Here is a 20,573-nt window from a genome sequence, read left to right on the forward strand (position 1 = left end):
TAGCATTGATCAGTGTTTTCAGCGCTCGACTGCTCCTGCCTGGATCTCAGGCACTGATCAGTCATTCGGAGATTGGACAAGGAGGAGGCAGGTAGAGACCCTCCTCCTGTCCGTGCAGCTGATCGGGACACTGCGGTGGTCCCGATCAGTCTGAGTGAGCTGCCGGTTCCCTGTTCTGAATTCTCTCTACAAAAGCCCAATGACGCTCCCTCGCTTCTGAGCATTGTACAGATTTTGGGGGGCATTTTCTCCTTTTACCCCTTGAATGAAGGGGTAAATGAAATTAAATGAAAAAAAAATGGGTCTACGAGAACATGTTAGTGTAAAAAATGAAGATTTGAATTTTCTCCTCCACTTTGCTGCTATTCCTGAGAAACATCTAACAAACATAGAAACATGGAATGTGTCGGCAGATAAGAACCATTTGGCCCATCTAGTCTGCCCAATAATCTGTATCCTATCAATAGTCCCTTGTCCTATCTTATATGAAGGATAGCCTTATGCTTATCCCATGCATGTTTAAACTCTTTCACTGTATTTGCAGCGACCACTTCTGCAGGAAGGCTATTCCATGCATCCACTACTCTCTCAGTAAAGTAATACTTCCTGATATTATTTTTAAACCTTTGCCCCTCAAATTTAAAACTATGTCCTTTTGTGGTAGTTTTTCTTCTTTTAAATATGCTCTCCTCCTTTACTGTGTTGATTCCCTTTATGTATTTAAAAGTCTCTATCATATCCCCTCTGTCTCTTCTTTCTTCCAAGCTGTACATGTTAAGGTCCTTTAACCTTTCCTTGTAAGATTTGTCCTGCAATCCATGTACTAGTTTAGTAGCTCTTCTTTGAACTCTCGCTAGGGTATCTATATCCTTCTGGAGATACGCCCTCCAGTACTGCGCACAATACTCCAAGTGAGGTCTCACCAGTGTTCTGTACAGCGGCATGAGCACTTCTCTCTTTCTACTGCTTATACCTCTCCCTATACATCCAAGCACTCTGCTAACGTTTCCTGCTGCTCTATTACATTGTCTTCCTACCTTTAAAGGGGTACTCTGCCCTTGGTCGTCACGCCCCCTTCCCATAGACTTATATTGAAGGGGGCGGGCCGTGACATCACAAGGGGCGGAGTCGTGACGTAACGATGCTCCGGCCCCTGTATTGCCCGTCATTACGTGCAGAGCGATCTCGCTCTGCGCAGTAATGATAGCGGGGTGCTGCAGCAGCGAACCCCGGGGTCCCCAGTAGCGGGACCGCGGCGATCTGACATCTTATCCCCTATCCTTTGGATAGGGGATAAGATGTCTAGGGGCGGAGTACCCCTTTAAGTCTTCTGCAATAATTACTCCTAAATCCCTTTCCATTTGGCGTATCCCTCCAGGAACATCAACCCTTTTACATATCTTTGTGTCATCAGCAAAAAGACATACCTTACCATCGAGACCTTTTGCAATATCACTAATGAAGATATGAAACAAAATTGGCCTCAGTACAGATCCCTGAGGTACCCCACTGGTGACAAGACCTTGCTCTGAATATTCTCCATTGACTACAGCCTTCTGTTGTCAGTCACTCAGCCGCTGCCTAATCCACTCAACAATATGGGAGTCCAAGCTCAATGACTGTAGTTTATTGATAAGTCTTCTATGTGGGACAGTGTCAAAAGCCTTACTAAAATCTAGATATGCGATGTCTACTGCCCCTCCGCCATCTATTATTTTAGTCACCCATAATAAGATTTGTTTGACATGATCTCCCTGAAGTAAACCCATGTTGTTTTTCATCTTGCAATCCATAGGATTTTAGACGTTCCACAATCCTATCCTTTAGAAGGGTTTCCATTAATTTCCCCACTATTAATGTCAGACTTACTGGCCTATAGTTGCTTGATTCCTCCCTACTACCTTTCTTGTGAATGGGCACGACATTTGCTAATTTCCAATCTTCTGGGATGACTCCTGTTACCAGTGATTGGTTAAATAAATCTGTTAACAGTTTTGCTAGCTCACCACTAAGCTCTTTTAATAATTTTGGGTGTATCCCATCAGGCCCCTGTGATTTATTTGTCTTCACTTAAGACAGCAAACATAGAACCTCTTCCTCTGTAAAGACACATGCATCAAACGATTCCTTAGTTTTCCTCTCTAATGGAGGTCTTTTTCCTTCTTTTTCTTCTGTAAAAACTGAACAGAAGTATTCATTACGGCAGTCAGCTAGCCCCTTATTCTCTTCTACACACCTTCCTTCCTTTGTTTTTAATTTAGTTATTCCTTGTTTGAATTTCATTTTTTCATTTATATATCTGAAGAATGTTTTATCCCCTTTTTTCACAGACACAGTTTTTCTTCTGCCTGCGCTTTAGAAGTTCTTGCCTGCCTGGCCTCTTTCTGCCTAGTCTTGTAGATTTCCCTATCTTCATTGCTCTGGGTTGTTTCATAATTACTTAATGCTAGTTTTTTGTTTTTTATGATTTTGGCCACTTCTGCTGAGTACCACAGTGATCTCTTCCTTTTTCTGCTTTTACTGACAAGTCTAATGCAATTTTTTGTTGCCTTCAAAAAAGCATCTTTTAAGTAGTCCCATTTCTCCTGAACTCCATGTAATTTGTTCCAGTATGATAAGGACTCATTTATGACTAATCTCGTTTTTGAAAAGTCTGTTTTCTAAAATCTAAAACTTTTGTTTTTGTGTGGTGTGACTCCTTCACTGTATAACATTATTTACCAAATTCCCATTTGTGAATACCCAATCCAAAATGGCCTCCCTCCGGGTTGGCTCCTCAACCACTTGTTGTAGAGATAATCCCAGTAGGAAATTTAGAATATCTGTACTCCTGGCAGAACTAGCTATTTTGGTTTTCCAGTTTATATCCGGAAGATTGAACTTTCTGAATGTTATTTTGAATACTTTGAGGGGTGCAGTTTTCATAATGGTGTCCATTTTGGGGGACTTCTTACATAAAGGACTTCTTACATTAAGACCTTCAAAACTGACTTCAAAAATGAACAGGTCCCTGAAAAATTCAGATTTTGAAATTTTCGTGGAAAATTGGAAAATTGATGCTCTACTTTGAAGCTCTCTGATGTCTTCCAAAAAGTAAAAGCATGTCAACCTTATGATGCCAACATAAAGTAGACATATTGTATATGTGAATCAATATATACCGTATATACTCGAGTATAAGCCGACCCGAGTATAAGCCGAGACCCCTAATTTCAACCCAAAATCCCAGGAAAAGTTATTGACTCGTGTATAAGCCTAGGGTGGGAAATACCTCATCCCCCCCTGTCATCATCCAGACCCGTCATTAACATCCTCATCATCATCCCCTTGTCATCATCCCACACATCCCCCCTTCATCATCCCCTTATCATCCCACACATCCCCCCTTCATCATCCCCTTGTCATCATCCCACACATCCCCCCTTCATCATCCCCTTATCATCCCGCACATCCCCCCTTCATCATCCCCTTATCATCCCGCACATCCCCCCTTCATCATCCCCTTATCATCCCACACATCCCCCCTTCATCATCCCCTTATCATCCCGCACATCCCCCCTTCATCATCCCCTTGTAATCATCCCACACCCCCCCTTCATCATCCCCACCCCCCTTCATCATCCCCACACCCCCCCCCTTCATCATCCTCTTCTCATCATTCGCCCTCAGTGGTCTTCAACCTGCGGACCTCCAGAGGTTTCAAAACTACAACTCCCAGCAAGCCCGGGCAGCCATCGGCTGTCTGGGCTTGCTGGGAGTTGTAGTTTTGAAACCTCCGGAGGTCCGCAGGTTGAAGACCACTGCGGCCTTCAACATCATCCAGCCCCCCTCTCACCCCCTTTAGTTCTGAGTACTCACCTCCGCTCGGCGCTGGTCCGGTCCTGCAGGGCTGTCCGGAGAGGAGGTGGTCCGGTGAGGAGGTGGTCCGGGCTGCTATCTTCACCGGGGGCGCCTCTTCTCCGCGCTTCCGGCCCGGAATAGAGGCGTTGCCTTGACAATGACGCAGAATTACGTTGGCAATGAACGCACCTCTGCGTCGTTGTCACGGCAACGTGACTATTCTGAGGCCGGGCCCGAAGCGCTTAGAAGAGGCCTCCCCGGTGAAGATAGCAGCCCGGAACCACTATCCCACCGGACCACCTCCTCTCCGGACAGCCCTGCAGGACCGGACCAGCGCCGAGCGGAGGTGAGTACTCAGAACTAAAGGGGGGTGAGAGGGGGCTGGATGATGTTGAAGGCCGCAGTGGTCTTCAACCTGCGGACCTCCGGAGGTTTCAAAACTACAACTCCCAGCAAGCCCGGACAGCCGATGGCTGCCCGGGCTTGCTGGGAGTTGTAGTTTTGAAACCTCTGGAGGTCCGCAGGTTGAAGACCACTGCGGGTGGGGGAGTTCACTCGAGTATAAGCCGAGGGGGGTGTTTTCAGCACGAAAAATCGTGCTGAAAAACTCGGCTTATACTCGAGTATATACGGTAATTTATTTGGCATGTCCATTTTCCTTACAGGCTGAGAGCTTCAAAGTTGGAAAAATGCTAAATATTCCCATTTTTCATGACATTTTTGAATTTTTCACCAATAAATGATGCAAGTATCAAGGAAAATTTACCACTAACATAAAGTAGAATATGTCATGAAAAAACAATATCGGAATAAAATTCTTAAGTAAAAGCATCACCAGTTATTAATGCCTAAAGAGACAGAGGTCAGATTTTCAAAAAATGCTCTCGTTCATAGGGTCAGAATGGTCTCTTTCCCCAATGGGTTAAAGAAGCACTCCGGTGCAAAACTATTATTTTTTTCATATATCAACTGGATACAGAAAGTTGAACAGATTTGTAAATCACTTCTATTAAAAAATCTTAAATCCTAATCCTTCTAGTGCTTCAGTTGTTCTTTTTTGTCTGACCACAGTGCTCTCTGCTGACACCTCTGTCCGTGTCAGGAATTGTCCAGAGCAGGAACAAATCCCATAATAGCAAACCTCTCCTGCTCTGAACAGTTCCTGGCATGGCCAGAGATGTCAGCAGAGAGCACTGTGGTCAGACTGAAAAGAACTTAACTTCCTCTGTAGTATACAGCAGCTGATCTCTCCACTGGGCTCATCTGTAACAACAAAGATCAGATAAATCTGCCTTTGTGCTATAACTATTATATCAGTGAATATTACTGTCATCCTATACCTCATTATTGTTCAACTTACCAGAACTGTGGCCAAGAGTTCAGCTACAAGTAAATGTATTATAGAAAACATATATTGGTGGATTCAGAGTCTGTTACAGAGTCTGGGTACAGATGCAACTTATTCTCAAATGTTTTTTTTTTAAATCTAAATGTAATTTAAATCAAATTTTAAATATTGTTTTATATTGTTAAACTGCAGCCCCTAAGCCAGCAAGTACAGCTGTAAATACTAGAACTACAGCCAGGATCTCAACAGCAAGTAAGTATATAACAAAAAAAACTCTAAGGCTAAGTTTCTTCTTGTTCTTTTTTTTTTTTTTTTTTGTGCGTTTCCCCTACCCCCCCCCCCCCCCACCCCCCCCAAAAAAAAAGGCTGTAAATGAATGAGAAATCAGTAAATTCTTTTTTCTACTTTTCGTTTTTCAGTTTAACGGTTTTTAAATCCTTTTGGCGTTTTTTTTTTTTTCTTTCTTCTTTTGGTGTTTTTTCAGCTCCTTGGCAATTTTGCAAAGTCACAGCATGTTGAGCCTATGGCTTTTTTTCCCTGAAATCGTGGCGTTTTTCTCCCATAGAAGTCTGTGGGAGTAAAAAACGTCAAGAAAAATGCCATGTGGGTTTTAACTTTGGCGTTTTTGCAAGCGGTTTTTATTCTTTTTTGGACTTTAGTGATCCAAAAAAGGGATGGAGATACCTTTTTTAATAAAATTTTGTAGGGTACTATTAAAAAAAATTATAAAAATACACACTGTTCCATGATAGGAGAAGTAGTACCTGTACATATTGACAGATCGCCCAGGGTGTCACTTCTGACACCCATTGCGATCCTCCTGTATAATGTATAGATGCGGCTGGCCGCTCTTCTATGGTCCCCTGCACTGCCGTATATATACACCAATTCATATTTCCTGCAGAGAGCTGTGATTGGCCAGATAGTTCCAGCCAATCACAACTCTCTGCTGGAAATATGAATAGGTGCATATATATGGCAGTGCAGGGGACCATAGAAGAGCAGCCGGCCGCCCGCATCTATACATTATACAGGAGGATCACAGCGGGTCTCAGGAGTGACACCCGCTGTGATCTTTCCTTTACTGCAGGTACTACTGCTCCCAACATGTAGCACACTCTGCTCCATGCTGGGAGCTGTAGTACCTGCATTAATAGACAGATCGCTGGGATCTATCTATTAATGCAGGTATGAAGGTCTCCGAACTGAAACACTTGTTGGGGTGGCGGCATCCTGGTACGCACGACTCTCAGACTACAGTGTGGTGGTTTAGGTGGCCAGTCTTAATATAGCAGCATAGCACTTTTTGCACTTGCACTTTCTTTGGCCTGTACCCTGAGTGTGCAATTTATGCACATGGTTATAGTAATTAGTCATTCACATTATTGTGCCTTTACTACTATCTATGCTTATAGACTGCATGGCCCCTTCTTTTTAATGGTATAGTCCTTTACCATTTTACCTAGATTGTCCACACTGCTCTTTATAATTGTTTAGCACTTGTAGGTATTTATTATACACGTCCCAGGCTGCCGCCTTTTGTTGTTGCATTCCTTCTGGCTATTAATATAATGTTTTACTGTATGTTGTACATTATGTATCAATAAAGATTGTCTATTTTTTTAATACAAATTTTTGAAAATTGGAGTCTATAAAATGTAGGCTTTTTCATACACATAATTGGGAAGTCATCCATTGTTGCCCTTTTAATTTTGGGCACGATACTGAATATTTATGGGTAGCCAATAAATGGGCACCGCATAAAATGAATGTCTATGGTTCTTTTTTTTCCCCAGGGTGTGCAGTTTCCTCACGTTTGTTTTGTTTATCTATTAATGCAGGTACTACAGCTCCCAGCATGGATCAGAGTGTGCTCCATGTTGGGAGCAGTAGTACCTGCAGTTAAGGACAGATCACAGCGGCTGTCACTCCGGACACCTGCTGCGATCGTTCTTCATCCTTCTGAGATGCGGAATGGCTTTCTCCTGCCCTCCTTATCTCTGGACTATACTGTGTAATATAAATTCACATTACTGATTCATATTTCCCACTGAGAGCAGGGATTGGCTGCCCCCATTTCACCAATCACCACTCTGGGCTGGGCGGAAAATATGAATGAGTCATGTGAATTCTATTCACATCACTGGCCAGCCTGGCGTACAGAGCAGAGATGTGAGGGCTGTATAGAGCCGCTCTGCATCTCTGCTATATTATGGACGATAGCATTGGGTGTTAGGAGTGACACCTGGGGCAATCTGTCTATTAGTACAGGAACTACTATTCCCATCATGGAACAGTGTGTTCCATGCTGGGAGTAGTATTACTACCTAAGAATTGTAAAAAAATTAAGACAAAAGTGAAACACTCACACACACACACACTTTATTAAACACGTTATTAAAAGACATTACTAATAAAAATTGTAACAAAATTATTTTAAAAATGTTTTACATTTAAATGGCCCTTTTCTACATTTTTATTATTGTCAAATACATTTTTAGATCCCTGCCTGCCCACATAAATTGATCCCTGTTTAAAAATTAATACACATTTTGTATGTCATATAAATTAAAATTTCAATAAAAATTTTAAAAATAATTTTCCCATCCCTACTGCATCCTGTTTTTTTTTTAAACATCAAAAGGGCCAAAATGCAATTTCCACTCCAGGTAAAAAACGTCAGAAAAAACATCACTGGCTGGCCCGGAGGATAGTGCAGAGATGTGGAGCGCAGGAGAAAGCTGCTCCGCATCTCAGAAGGATGAAGGACGAATACTGTGGGTGTCAGATGTGACACCCGCTGCGATCTGTCTATTAATGCAGGTACTTCAGCTGTCAGCATGGAGCAGAGTGTGCTCCATGTTGGGAGCTGTAGTACCTGCCATTAAGCTCAGATCACAGCGGGTGTCACTCCTAATTCAGAGTATGTTACAAGTAAAGATTCTACTTTTGTACTTATTTGTTTTTTTTTTTTTTAAGACAAATTTTTTAAAATGAGTCTAATAAGTCAAGTAAATGAATAATAGATAACAGTTTTATGCACCAAATAAGGCACAAATACATATTGTTTAACTGCAGCATCTGGAACAGCAAGTACAAAAACTGCAACTACTAGAACAGAGGCCAGGATTTCATCTACAAGTAAGTGAATAATAGATCACAGGTTTATGCACCAAATAAGGTACAAATACATGATAAATAACATGAAAATCATTTTTACACCTGGCAACGCTGATAAAACATTATAAGGGTGCGCTCCCACAAAATGATTCCGCTAAGGGGTACCCACAGCTGAAATTCTGCAAACATTTGGTAACAACATAATCTGCTTGTGGATTATTCACACATGAACATGCTTGAAAACATACACATATGGTATTACTTGATACAACTTGATCAATAAAAAAATAGGCCCTCACATGGTTAAATCAACTAAAAGGCCATAAATGGCCAACATATATTATTAGCTGCATGACTAGTCCAGTTGGGACAGAAGTAATAACAAAGATAATTAAATATTATTAATGGCAAGGTGCTATAATGGTATGATCAGTTCATATTACTGACTTTCTTTATCTGATTATTTACTGTAGCTCCTAAAACCCCAACTGTAAGGATATAAATTGGGTATCCTTGTAATGGTATGGACCTACAGAATAAACTGTTCCGTCACACCCCCTCCCAAAGACTTGCACTGAGGGGGTGTGGCATCATAGCCCCACCCCTCATGATGTCACGCCCCACCCCCTCAATGCAGGTCTGGCGCGGGCTCCAGTGTTCGGAGCAGTTTGTTCCAAACGCTGAGCAGCGGAGTACCCCTTTAAGTACGCATGATATTTCCGTTTTAGCATTTTAATTCTTCCCTCATCACCTTCTAAAAATCATAACACTTTCAATTTTGCACCTACAGACTCATATAATGGCTTTATTTCTTGCCCCACCAATTCTACTTTGTGACACAGTACCTGTGACCCAACAAGATCATTGTGTGGTAGAGGTAGTCTGCAAGAGCCCTGCAGCCACCTCCAGCTACACAACAATTGTACAAACAATATCTCTTTCTATATTCTTATAAATATATATATATATATATATATATATGTATATAATTCTATATATATATATATATATATATATATATATATATAAATATATAAATATAATATATATTTTGTATTTCAATAAATCTATTTTGATAAAATCAAACAGGTATCTTCCCTATCGTATTCTTATAAAGGACTGCACTACACAGCACCTACGCTTTTATATCACAGCCCAGGCCTTACTAAAGGACAGCAATACCCAGTATCTAAACCAATTCTACTTTGTATTGACATCAGTCATTTTACCCGAAAAAAAATCATTATGCGACAAAAGCCATTTTGTAATTTTTGGGGGCTTCCGTTTCTATGCAGTGTATTTTTTTTGTAAAAATGAAACCTTCTCTTTATTCTGTAGGTCCATATGATTAAAATGATACCCTACTTATATAGGTTTGATTTTGTCTTACTTCTGGGAAAAATCATAACTACATGCATGAAAATGTATAGGTTTAAAAATGTACTCTTCTGACCCCTATAACTTTTTAATTTTTTGCACATACAAGGCGGTATAGGACTAATTTTCTTGTGCCGTGATCTTAAATTTTTATTGGTACCATTTTTGGTTCGATCTGACTTTTTGATTGCTTTTTATTCATTTTTATTGTTTAAAAAGTGACCAAAAACAGGCTTTTACGTGTACACCATTGACCGTGCGGTTTAATTAATAATATATTTTATTGTTCGGAAATTCATGCACGCATATTTATACCTCACATGTTTATATTTATTTTTATTTACACATTTTTTTATGTGAAAAGGGGGGTGATTCAAACTTTTATTAGGGAAGGGGTTAAATCACCTTTTTCAGTTTATTTTTTTTTTACTTTATTTTATTTTTTGCAATGTTATAGCCCCCATAGGGGACTATAACATGCATTACACTGATTGCCCACACTGATCAATGATATGCAATAGCATAGCATTGATCAGTGTTTTCAGCGCTCGACTGCTCCTGCCTGGATCTCAGGCACTGAGCAGTCATTCTGCGATCGGACAAGGAGGAGGCAGGTAGAGACCCTCCTCCTGTCCGTGCAGCTGATCGGGACACTGCGGTGGTCCCGATCAGTCTGAGTGAGCTGCCGGTTCCCTGTTCTGAATTCTCTCTACAAAAGCCCAATGACGCTCACTCGCTTCTGAGCATTGTACAGATTTTGGGGGGCATTTTCTCCTTTTACCCCTTGAATGAAGGGGTAAATGAAATTAAATGAAAAAAAAATGGGTCTACGAGAACATGTTAGTGTAAAAAATGAAGATTTGAATTTTCTCCTCCACTTTGCTGCTATTCCTGAGAAACATCTAACAAACATAGAAACATAGAATGTGTCAGCAGATAAGAACCATTTGGCCCATCTAGTCTGCCCAATAATCTGTATCCTATCAATAGTCCCTTGTCCTATCTTATATGAAGGATAGCCTTATGCTTATCCCATGCATGTTTAAACTCTTTCACTGTATTTGCAGCGACCACTTCTGCAGGAAGGCTATTCCATGCATCCACTACTCTCTCAGTAAAGTAATACTTCCTGATATTATTTTTAAACCTTTGCCCCTCAAATTTAAAACTATGTCCTTTTGTGGTAGTTTTTCTTCTTTTAAATATGCTCTCCTCCTTTACTGTGTTGATTCCCTTTATGTATTTAAAAGTCTCTATCATATCCCCTCTGTCTCTTCTTTCTTCCAAGCTGTACATGTTAAGGTCCTTTAACCTTTCCTTGTAAGATTTGTCCTGCAATCCATGTACTAGTTTAGTAGCTCTTCTTTGAACTCTCGCTAGGGTATCTATATCCTTCTGGAGATACGCCCTCCAGTACTGCGCACAATACTCCAAGTGAGGTCTCACCAGTGTTCTGTACAGCGGCATGAGCACTTCTCTCTTTCTACTGCTTATACCTCTCCCTATACATCCAAGCACTCTGCTAACGTTTCCTGCTGCTCTATTACATTGTCTTCCTACCTTTAAAGGGGTACTCTGCCCTTGGCATCTTATCCCCTATCCAAAGGGTAGGGGATAAGATGTCAGATGGCCGGGGGCCCGCTGCTGGGGACCCCGGGGATCACCACTGCGGCACCCCGCCATCATTACTCCACAGAGCGAGTTCGCTCTGTGCATAATGACGGGCGATACAGGGACCGGAGCAGTGTGATGTCATGGCTCCGCCCCTCATGACATCACGGCCCGTCCCCTTAATGCAAGTCTATGGCAGGGGGCGTGACGACCGTCACGCCCCCTTCCCATAGACTTATATTGAAGGGGGCGGGCCGTGACGTCACAAGGGGCGGAGTCGTGACGTAACGATGCTCCGGCCCCTGTATTGCCCGTCATTACGTGCAGAGCGATCTCGCTCTGCGCAGTAATGATAGCGGGGTGCTGCAGCAGCGAACCCCGGGGTCCCCAGTAGCGGGACCGCGGCGATCTGACATCTTATCCCCTATCCTTTGGATAGGGGATAAGATGTCTAGGGGCGGAGTACCCCTTTAAGTCTTCTGCAATAATTACTCCTAAATCCCTTTCCATTTGGCGTATCCCTCCAGGAACATCAACCCTTTTACATATCTTTGTGTCATCAGCAAAAAGACATACCTTACCATCGAGACCTTTTGCAATATCACTAATGAAGATATGAAACAAAATTGGCCTCAGTACAGATCCCTGAGGTACCCCACTGGTGACAAGACCTTGCTCTGAATATTCTCCATTGACTACAGCCTTCTGTTGTCAGTCACTCAGCCGCTGCCTAATCCACTCAACAATATGGGAGTCCAAGCTCAATGACTGTAGTTTATTGATAAGTCTTCTATGTGGGACAGTGTCAAAAGCCTTACTAAAATCTAGATATGCGATGTCTACTGCCCCTCCGCCATCTATTATTTTAGTCACCCATAATAAGATTTGTTTGACATGATCTCCCTGAAGTAAACCCATGTTGTTTTTCATCTTGCAATCCATAGGATTTTAGACGTTCCACAATCCTATCCTTTAGAAGGGTTTCCATTAATTTCCCCACTATTAATGTCAGATTTACTGGCCTATAGTTGCTTGATTCCTCCCTACTACCTTTCTTGTGAATGGGCACGACATTTGCTAATTTCCAATCTTCTGGGATGACTCCTGTTACCAGTGATTGGTTAAATAAATCTGTTAACAGTTTTGCTAGCTCACCACTAAGCTCTTTTAATAATTTTGGGTGTATCCCATCAGGCCCCTGTGATTTATTTGTCTTCACTTAAGACAGCAAACATAGAACCTCTTCCTCTGTAAAGACACATGCATCAAACGATTCCTTAGTTTTCCTCTCTAATGGAGGTATTTTCCTTCTTTTTCTTCTGTAAAAACTGAACAGAAGTATTCATTACGGCAGTCAGCTAGCCCCTTATTCTCTTCTACACACCTTCCTTCCTTTGTTTTTAATTTAGTTATTCCTTGTTTGAATTTCATTTTTTCATTTATATATCTGAAGAATGTTTTATCCCCTTTTTTCACAGACACAGTTTTTCTTCTGCCTGCGCTTTAGAAGTTCTTGCCTGCCTGGCCTCTTTCTGCCTAGTCTTGTAGATTTCCCTATCTTCCCTATCATTGCTCTGGGTTGTTTCATAATTACTTAATGCTAGTTTTTTGTTTTTTATGATTTTGGCCACTTCTGCTGAGTACCACAGTGATCTCTTCCTTTTTCTGCTTTTACTGACAAGTCTAATGCAATTTTTTGTTGCCTTCAAAAAAGCATCTTTTAAGTAGTCCCATTTCTCCTGAACTCCATGTAATTTGTTTCAGTATGATAAGGACTCATTCATGACTAATCTCATTTTTGAAAAGTCTGTTTTCTAAAATCTAAAACTTTTGTTTGTGTGTGGTGTGACTCCTTCACTGTTTTTATATTAAACCACACTGATTGGTGATCACTAGATCTCCAGCCTTCACCAACAATAACATTATTTACCAAATTCCCATTTGTGAATACCCAATCCAAAATGGCCTCCCTCCGGGTTGGCTCCTCAACCACTTGTTGTAGAGATAATCCCAGTAGGAAATTTAGAATATCTGTACTCCTGGCAGAACTAGCTATTTTGGTTTTCCAGTTTATATCCGGAAGATTGAACTTTCTGAATGTTATTTTGAATACTTTGAGGGGTGCAGTTTTCATAATGGTGTCCATTTTGGGGGACTTCTTACATAAAGGACTTCTTACATGAAGACCTTCAAAACTCACTTCAAAAATGAACAGGTCCCTGAAAAATTCTGATTTTGAAATTTTCGTGGAAAATTGGAAAATTGATGCTCTACTTTGAAGCTCTCTGATGTCTTCCAAAAAGTAAAAGCATGTCAACCTTATGATGCCAACATAAAGTAGACATATTGTATATGTGAATCAATATATAATTTATTTGGCATGTCCATTTTCCTTACAGGCAGAGAGCTTCAAAGTTGGAAAAATGCTAAATATTCCCATTTTTCATGACATTTTTGAATTTTTCACCAATAAATGATGCAAGTATCAAGGAAAATTTACCACTAACATAAAGTAGAATATGTCATGAAAAAACAATATCGGAATAAAATTCTTAAGTTAAAGCATCAGCAGTTATTAATGCCTAAAGAGACAGAGGTCAGATTTTCAAAAAATGTTCTCGTTCATAGGGTCAGAATGGTCTCTTTCCCCAATGGGTTAAAGAAGCACTCCGGTGCAAAACTATTATTTTTTCATATATCAACTGGATACAGAAAGTTGAACAGATTTGTAAATCACTTCTATTAAAAAATCTTAATCCTAATCCTTCTAGTGCTTCAGTTGTTCTTTTTTGTCTGACCACAGTGCTCTCTGCTGACACCTCTGTCCGTGTCAGGAATTGTCCAGAGCAGGAACAAATCCCATAATAGCAAACCTCTCCTGCTCCGAACAGTTCCTGGCATGGCCAGAGATGTCAGCAGAGAGCACTGTGGTCAGACTGAAAAGAACTTAACTTCCTCTGTAGTATACAGCAGCTGATCTCTCCACTGGGCTCATCTGTAACAACAAAGATCAGATAAATCTGCCTTTGTGCTATAACTATTAGATCAGTGTATATTGCTGTCATCCTATACCTCATTATTGTTCAACTTACCAGAACTGTGGCCAAGAGTTCAGCTACAAGTAAATGTATTATAGAAAACATATATTGGTGGATTCAGAGTCTGTTACAGAGTCTGGGTACAGATGCAACTTATTCTCAAATGTTTTTTTTTTTAAATCTAAATGTAATTTAAATCAAATTTTAAATATTGCTTTATATTGTTAAACTGCAGCCCCTAAGCCAGCAAGTACAGCTGTAAATACTAGAACTACAGCCAGGATCTCAACAGCAAGTAAGTATATAACAAAAAAACTCTAAGGCTAAGTTTCTTCTTGTTCTTTTTTTTTTTTTTTTTGTGCGTTTCCCCTACCCCCCCCCACCCCCCCCCCCCCCCCCAAAAAAAGGCTGTAAATGAATGAGAAATCAGTAAATTCTTTTTTCTACTTTTCGTTTTTCAGTTTAACGGTTTTTAAATCCTTTTGGTGTTTTTTTTTTCTCTCTTCTTTTGGTGTTTTTTCAGCACCTTGGCAATTTTGCCAAGTCACAGCATGTTGAGCCTATGGCTTTTTTTCCCTGAAATCGTGGCGTTTTTCTCCCATAGAAGTCTGTGGGAGTAAAAAACGTCAAGAAAAATGCCATGTGGGTTTTAACTTTGGCGTTTTTGCAAGCGGTTTTTATTCTTTTTTGGACTTTAGTGATCCAAAAAAGGAATGGAGATACCTTTTTTAATAAAATTTTGTAGGGTACTATTAAAAAAAATTATAAAAATACACACTGTTCCATGATAGGAGAAGTAGTACCTGTACATGTTGACAGATCGCCCAGGGTGTCACTTCTGACACCCATTGCGATCCTCCTGTATAATGTATAGATGCGGCTGGCCGCTCTTCTATGGTCCCCTGCACTGCCGTATATATACACCTATTCATATTTCCTGCAGAGAGCTGTGATTGGCCAGATAGTTCCAGCCAATCACAACTCTCTGCTGGAAATATGAATAGGTGCATATATATGGCAGTGCAGGGGACCATAGAAGAGCAGCCGGCCGCCCGCATCTATACATTATACAGGAGGATCACAGCGGGTCTCAGGAGTGACACCCGCTGTGATCTTTCCTTTACTGCAGGTACTACTGCTCCCAACATGTAGCACACTCTGCTCCATGCTGGGAGCTGTAGTACCTGCATTAATAGACAGATCGCTGGGATCTGTCTATTAATGCAGGTATGAAGGTCTCCGGACTGAAACACTTGTTGGGGTGGCGGCATCCTGGTACGCACGACTCTCAGACTACAGTGTGGTGGTTTAGGTGGCCAGTCTTAATATAGCAGCATAGCACTTTTTGCACTTGCACTTTCTTTGGCCTGTACCCTGAGTGTGCAATTTATGCACATGGTTATAGTAATTAGTCATTCACATTATTGTGCCTTTACTACTATCTATGCTTATAGACTGCATGGCCCCTTCTTTTTAATGATATAGTCCTTTACCATTTTACCTAGATTGTCCACACTGCTCTTTATAATTGTTTAGCACTTGTAGGTATTTATTATACACGTCCCAGGCTGCCGCCTTTTGTTGTTGCATTCCTTCTGGCTATTAATATAATGTTTACTGTATGTTGTACATTATGTATCAATAAAGATTGTCTATTTTTTTAATACAAATTTTTGAAAATTGGAGTCTATAAAATACAGGCTTTTTCATACACATAATTGGGAAGTCATCCATTGTTGCCCTTTTAATTTTGGGCACGATACTGAATATTTATGGGTAGCCAATAAATGGGCACCGCATAAAATGAATGTCTATGGTTCTTTTTTTTCCCCAGGGTGTGCAGTTTCCTCACGTTTGTTTTGTTTATCTATTAATGCAGGTACTACAGCTCCCAGCATGGATCAGAGTGTGCTCCATGTTGGGAGCAGTAGTACCTGCAGTTAAGGACAGATCACAGCGGCTGTCACTCCTGACACCTGCTGCGATCGTTCTTCATCCTTCTGAGATGCGGAATGGCTTTCTCCTGCCCTCCTTATCTCTGGACTATACTGTGTAATATAAATTCACATTACTGATTCATATTTCCCACTGAGAGCAGGGATTGGCTGCCCCCATTTGACCAATCACCACTCTGGGCTGGGCGGAAAATATGAATGAGTCATGTGAATTCTATTCACATCACTGGCCAGCCTGGCGTACAGAGCAGAGATGTGAGGGCTGTATAGAGCCGCTCCGCATCTCTGCTATATTATGGACGATAGCATTGGGTGTTAGGAGTGACACCTGGGGCAATCTGTCTATTAGTACAGGAACTACTATTCCCATCATGGAACAGTGTGTTCCATGCTGGGAGTAGTATTACTACCTAAGAATTGTAAAAAAATTAAGACAAAAGTGAAACACTCACACACACACACACACACACACACACACACTTTATTAAACACGTTATTAAAAGACATTACTAATAAAAATTGTAACAAAATTAATTTAAAAATGTTTTACATTTAAATGGCCCTTTTCTACATTTTTATTATTGTCAAATACATTTTTAGATCCCTGCCTGCCCACATAAATTGATCCCTGTTTAAAAATTAATACACATTTTGTATGTAATATAAATTAAAATTTCAATAAAAATTTTAAAAATAATTTTCCCATCCCTACTGCATCCTTTTTTTTTAAACATCAAAAGGGCCAAAATGCAATTTCCACACCAGGTAAAAAACGTCAGAAAAAACATCACTGGCTGGCCCGGAGGATAGTGCAGAGATGTGGAGCGCAGGAGAAAGCTGCTCCGCATCTCAGAAGGATGAAGGACGATTTCTGTGGGTGTCAGATGTGACACCCGCTGCGATCTGTCTATTAATGCAGGTACTTCAGCTGTCAGCATGGAGAAGAGTGTGCTCCATGTTGGGAGCTGTAGTACCTGCCATTAAGCTTAGATCACAGCGGGTGTCACTCCTAATTCAGAGTATGTTACAAGTAAAGATTCTACTTTTGTACTTATTTTTTTTTTTTTTTGAAGACAAATGTTTTTTAAATGAGTCTAATGAGTCAAGTAAATGAATAATAGATCACAGTTTTATACACCAAATAAGGCACAAATACATATTGTTTAACTGCAGCATCTGGAACAGCAAGTACAAAAACTGCAACTACTAGAACAGAGGCCAGGATTTCATCTACAAGTAAGTGAATAATAGATCACAGGTTTATGCACCAAATAAGGTACAAATACATGATAAATAACATGAAAATCATTTTTACACCTGGCAACGCTGATAAAACATTATAAGGGTACGCTCCCACAAAATGATTCCGCTAAGGGGTACCCACAGCTGAAATTCTGCAAACAGTTGGTAACAACATAATCTGCTTGTGGATTATTCACACGTGAACATGCTTGAAAACATACACATATGGTATTACTTGATACAACTTGATCAATAAAAAATTAGGCCCTCACATGGTTAAATCAACTAAAAGGCCATAAATGGCCAACATATATTATTAGCTGCATGACTAGTCCAGTTGGGACAGAAGTAATAACAAAGATAATTAAATATTATTAATGGCAAGGTGCTACAACGGTATGATCAGTTCATATTACTGACTTTCTTTATCTGATTATTTACTGTAGCTCCTAAAACCCCAACTATAAGGATATAAATTGGGTATCCTTGTAATGGTATGGACCTACAGAATAAACTGTTCCGTCACACCCCCTCCCAAAGACTTGCACTGAGGGGGTGTGACATCATAGCCCCACCCCTCATGATGTCACGCCCCTCAATGCAAGTCTGGCGCGGGCTCCAGTGTTCGGAGCAGTTTGTTCCAAACGCTGAGCAGCGGAGTACCCCTTTAAGTACGTATGATATTTCCGTTTTTGCATTTTAATTCTTCCCTCATCACCTTCTAAAAATCATAACACTTTCAATTTTGCACCTACAGACTCATATAATGGCTTTATTTCTTGTCCCACCAATTCTACTTTGTGACACAGTACCTGTGACCCAACAAGATCATTGTGTGGTAGAGGTAGGCTGCAAGAGCCCTGCAGCCACCTCCAGCTACACAACAATTGTACAAACAATATCTCTTTCTATATACTTATAAATATATATATATATATATATATATATATGTATATAATTCTATATATATATATATATATATATACATATAAATATATATATATATATATATATATATATATATATATATATATTTATATAATATATATTTTGTATTTCAATAAATCTATTTTGATAAAATCAAACTACACAGCACCTACGCTTTTATATCACAGCCCAGGCCTTACTAAAGGACAGCAATACCCAGTATCTAAACCAATTCTACTTTGTATTGACATCAGTCATTTTACCCGAAAAAAAATCATTATGCGACAAAATTGAAAAAACAAAAGCCATTTTGTAATTTTTGGGGGCTTCCGTTTCTATGCAGTGTATTTTTTTTGTAAAAATGAAACCTTCTCTTTATTCTGTAGGTCCATACGATTAAAATGATACCCTACTTATATAGGTTTGATTTTGTCTTACTTCTGGGAAAAATCATAACTACATGCATGAAAATGTATAGGTTTAAAAATGTCCTCTTCTGACCCCTATAACTTTTTAATTTTTTGCACATACAAGGCGGTATGAGGACTAATTTTCTTGTGCCGTGATCTTAAATTTTTATTGGTACCATTTTTGGTTTGATCTGACTTTTTGATTGCTTTTTATTCATTTTTATGGTTTAAAAAGTGACCAAAAACAGGCTTTTACGTGTACGCCATTGACCGTGCGGTTTAATTAATAATATATTTTATTGTTCGGAAATTCATGCACGCATATTTATACCTCACATGTTTATATTTATTTTTATTTACACATTTTTGTTATGTGAAAAGGGGGGTGATTCAAACTTTTATTAGGGAAGGGGTTAAATCACCTTTTTCAGTTTATTTTTTTTTTTACTTTATTTTATTTTTTGCAATGTTATAGCCCCCATAGGGAACTATAACATGCATTACACTGATTGCCCACACTGATCAATGATATGCAATAGCATAGCATTGATCAGTGTTTTCAGCGCTCGACTGCTCCTGCCTGGATCTCAGGCACTGATCAGTCATTCGGCGATCGGACAAGGAGGAGGCAGGTAGAGACCCTCCTCCTGTCCGTGCAGCTGATCGGGACACCGCGGTGGTCCCGATCAGTCTGAGTGAGCTGCCGGTTCCCTGTTCTGAATTCTCTTTACAAAAGCCCAATGACGCTCCCTCGCTTCTGAGCATTGTACAGATTTTGGGGGGCATTTTCTCCTTTTACTCCTTGAATGAAGGGGTAAATGAAATTAAATGAAAAAAAAATGGGTCTACGATAACATGTTAGTGTAAAAAATGAAGATTTTAATTTTCTCCTCCACTTTGCTGCTATTCCTGAAAAACATCTAACAAACATAGAAACATAGAATGTGTCGGCAGATAAGAACCATTTGGCCCATCTAGTCTGCCCAATAATCTGTATCCTATCAATAGTCCCTTGTCCTATCTTATATGAAGGATAGCCTTATGCTTATCCCATGCATGTTTAAACTCTTTCACTGTATTTGCAGCGACCACTTCTGCAGGAAGGCTATTCCATGCATCCACTACTCTCTCAGTAAAGTAATACTTCCTGATATTATTTTTAAACCTTTGCCCCTCAAATTTAAAACTATGTCCTTTTGTGGTAGTTTTTCTTCTTTTAAATATGCTCTCCTCCTTTACTGTGTTGATTCCCTTTATGTATTTAAAAGTCTCTATCATATCCCCTCTGTCTCTTCTTTCTTCCAAGCTGTACATGTTAAGGTCCTTTAAACTTTCCTTGTAAGATTTGTCCTGCAATCCATGTACTAGTTTAGTAGCTCTTCTTTGAACTCTCGCTAGGGTATCTATATCCTTCTGGAGATACGCCCTCCAGTACTGCGCACAATACTCCAAGTGAGGTCTCACCAGTGTTCTGTACAGCGGCATGAGCACTTCTCTCTTTCTACTGCTTATACCTCTCCCTATACATCCAAGCACTCTGCTAACGTTTCCTGCTGCACTATTACATTGTCTTCCTACCTTTAAAGGGGTACTCTGCCCTTGGCATCTTATCCCCTATCCAAAGGGTAGGGGATAAGATGTCAGATCGCCGGGGCCCGCTGCTGGGGACCCCGGGGATCGCCACTGCGGCAACCCGCCATCATTA

At 40.2% G+C, this 20,573-nt stretch overlaps 1 protein-coding gene across 1 annotated transcript in view; it reads left to right on the forward strand.

The window, feature by feature from the left end:
• LOC130277497 (mucin-2-like) overlaps positions 1 to 20,573 on the forward strand; it is a 68,219-nt gene that overhangs the window by 37,875 nt on the left and 9,771 nt on the right. The window contains exons 2-4 of the mRNA XM_056528172.1: positions 8,240 to 8,329; positions 14,570 to 14,629; positions 17,463 to 17,525. Of these exons, the coding sequence (XP_056384147.1) occupies positions 8,240 to 8,329; positions 14,570 to 14,629; positions 17,463 to 17,525 (213 nt within the window). The remainder of the gene's footprint in view (positions 1 to 8,239; positions 8,330 to 14,569; positions 14,630 to 17,462; positions 17,526 to 20,573) is intronic.

The sequence above is a fragment of the Hyla sarda genome, chromosome 6 (assembly GCF_029499605.1).
Source record: "Hyla sarda isolate aHylSar1 chromosome 6, aHylSar1.hap1, whole genome shotgun sequence".
In the NCBI taxonomy this organism is placed as follows: domain Eukaryota; kingdom Metazoa; phylum Chordata; class Amphibia; order Anura; family Hylidae; genus Hyla; species Hyla sarda.